This window comes from Nicotiana tomentosiformis, chromosome 2, assembly GCF_000390325.3.
Source record: "Nicotiana tomentosiformis chromosome 2, ASM39032v3, whole genome shotgun sequence".
NCBI classification, from domain to species: domain Eukaryota; kingdom Viridiplantae; phylum Streptophyta; class Magnoliopsida; order Solanales; family Solanaceae; genus Nicotiana; species Nicotiana tomentosiformis.
Genome location: NC_090813.1, coordinates 172668800 through 172671796, shown reverse-complemented (window position 1 = coordinate 172671796; position 2997 = coordinate 172668800). Strand labels below are relative to the sequence as shown.

The 2997-nt window shown below is 32.5% G+C and overlaps 1 protein-coding gene across 1 annotated transcript; it reads right to left on the bottom strand.

Moving 5' to 3' along the window:
- Positions 1–310: 310 nt before the first annotated feature.
- On the bottom strand, positions 311–1366 carry LOC104091483 (classical arabinogalactan protein 10-like). The gene is made up of 2 exons (XM_009596833.4): positions 1232–1366; positions 311–1064 (listed from the first exon to the last, which is right to left on the bottom strand). The coding sequence occupies exon 2, from the start codon at positions 1050–1052 to the stop codon at positions 552–554; it is 501 nt and encodes a 166-aa protein (XP_009595128.1). The 5' UTR covers positions 1053–1064; positions 1232–1366; the 3' UTR covers positions 311–551.
- Positions 1367–2997: the final 1631 nt, after the last annotated feature.

The following is a 2997-nucleotide window of genomic DNA, read 5'->3' as shown; positions in this document are numbered from 1 at the left end:
AGGACTTCCGCAAAGTTCTGGTGTGTAACTAGGAATCCCTAACAAGTAAGAGGTACTTGTGCCTTTGTAGGTCTAAATTACTCTGCTCATTTAACTGTACAAGCGTTTGGAACCAAGAAAAAAACGTTAGAAGAAGAACTTGTTAGGCATTTTACTGACTCTTCATCAAATTTGTTACACGAAGAAGCTTTAACGCATTTTAATGATTCTTCATCAAATCTACTATGAAGTACCAGTAACTTACAAACATACTATGAAGTACCAGTAACTTACAAATAACTAATATCGCAAATAAGAAAATGAAACCGAATTTCAAAATCATTAGCAAAGCATTTATTAAATGGTCAATCAAAAATTAAAATTTTAATTTCTAATAGAATTACACCAACTAATAAATCCAGTGAGTAAAGAATCAAATCAAATAAATCTAATGATATTCTCATACAAAATATCAAATGCAAACAAATCTAATCATGAAGATCTATCAATGCAGTAGATTTATATATATCAGTATAGTATGTTATATATATAAATTGATTGCATCTGATAATTCAAAGAATTTCTCTCCTAGCGTCGTACCCGAACTGCGATCGTTGAATATTCTGCTGTCGTTTTTTGTAAACCAATGCACCGAGACCTACGAAACAAACGGCTGCGATCACTCCGATTGCTATTCCGGCCTTCTTCCCGCCGTTCATTCCACCGCCTGACGATTCCTTCGAGTCCTCCGCACTCTCGTGGCTTATATCACTCGCAACTTCGGAATACGGCGCCGGTGCCGGAGACGGAGACTTTGAAGAAGTAGCGTTACCAGAATTCGCCGGTGACTGGGCCGGCGATGAATCCGGAGAGAGATCTGAAGGCGGTGGCGCCGGAGGAGAAGTCAGATTTGATGAAGGTGAAGGAGCCGGAATCTCCGGTGGAGAAGCCACATCGGCACCAGATTCCGGTGCCGGACTTGGAGAATTTGTCGACGGATCTGCAGAGATACATTGTTGTACGAACAGAACTGCAAAGAGAAGCATGAAGGAAAACACTCGAATTGTCGCCATTGCTATCAAAACCTAACACACAACAGAAAAACTAAGTTAAAGTAAATCAAAGCAATTTACAATGTAAAAAACAAATGCAGATCTGGAGATTTACAGAGAATTTTGTGGTGAAACTGAAGGCTTACCGTTGAAGTAAAAGGAAATTCAAAATTCAAAGTCTAGAGAGAGAAGGAGAGTACCTGCGGAAGTGTGGAGAGAGAGAAAGGCGATGAATGAGGGACTGCTAGTGCTAGATTAAGGGGAAAATGTTTGATTTGTTTTGGTGGCGTGAAGGAGAAAGAAACGGAATCGTCTCGGTTAAAAGAAAAGTTGCGTATTTTGGGTTAAATACTATGGCACGTATCGAATCTCATGAGATATCATAGGTTCTCTTTTTGTTCTAAATCTAAATTTAAATATATGATATTTTTTGTTTCTTAGTATATTGTAAACTTACAAAATATTTCATGTTATTCTACGGATAGTTTTATTGAGTTCTTTTTGTCATTTTTTTTAGAATTCAAATTTTGATTTAACCGTTATACTTTGATTTAATGATTTCTAACAAATTTATTTAGTAATTATTATCTTGTTATTTTTTGGCTCCTAATGGTATAAGTCGAATTTAAGATGTACTATGTGTCTCATCTAAAATCATCGTGAAATGTGATAATAATTTTTAAAATTGCAGATATACATTTACCAAATGGTGTACCATATTGGTTAATGAAGAAGAAATAAATTATCCAAGACAAAGGTTAAATTCTAGTGAAAAAAGCTATCTAAAAAATACATGTACCGGTGAAAAGTATGTCAACTGATTGAGATGAATACAAAATAGTTACTCCCTCCGTTTCAATTTTTGTAGCTTATTTGATTCGACACGAAGTTAAAAAAAAAATTGAAGACTTTTGAATTTGTGGGGTAAAATAAATATTTTGCATGGCTATAAATTATTTTATAAAGATAAATTACTTTCAAATAAAAATAAAACTTTTTTTTACACAGACTAAAAAAAAAAAAAAATTACATAAATTGACAGGGATAAGTATAATTTCGAAAAGAGAAATAAGAGTTAGAAAGATTTTTAAGCAATCTTGTGTCCTTTCTCCAAAAACGGAAACTTTCTTAGACTCAAAAGCGACTTGGGTGAAAAAGTGACCTTTTTTGCCTCAATTAGAAATTCCAGATAGCAAGGACGATAGCGGACCTCAGTGGTTGAGATTGAAGGTGAAACTTCCTTATCTAGGCCAATCAAAAGAATCACTATACAAACGGTTTTTAACCTATTGCTTGATTAAGATTTTAGACCAAAGATTTCAATTCATTTTTAAATTCAGATTATTTGCATTAGCAATATCGCACATAATACTTCTTCTGTTTTAATTTTTATGAACTTGTTTGACCAAGCACATAATTTAAAAAAGAAACGAATATTTTTTAAAATTTATGATTTTAAATATGTTATAGTATTTGGTGATTATAAACTTTTTCAAATTTGTGGTCTTAAATATTTCATAATATTTGTATACCTATAAATCATTTCACTAAAACTAAAATAATAAATTTAAATTATATTATTTTTATATTAGTGAATTGCACAAATAGGATTATTCGGTACCACAGTTTAAATACTACGTTAAGAAAAGACTTGAAAAAATAGCCTCTTGCTAGAATTTTGGAATGCAAGCTCCTGGTGATCATCAATGTTTTTTAATATTGGGCAAGATTTTCCTTAACAACAAAATATGATGATCGTCAAAATTTTGTCAAATCATGTGATCACCATACATGATGTGTATAAATGTCACGATCACTATGATTTTGCCGCAATTAAATCATAATATGTATATAAATGTGGTGATCACTAGGATTTTATCAAAAATTCTAACGAATCACCAGAATTTTTCGGCAATTGTGATTGAAAATCCTACTGATCATCGGAATTTATGGCCAAAATTCTAAT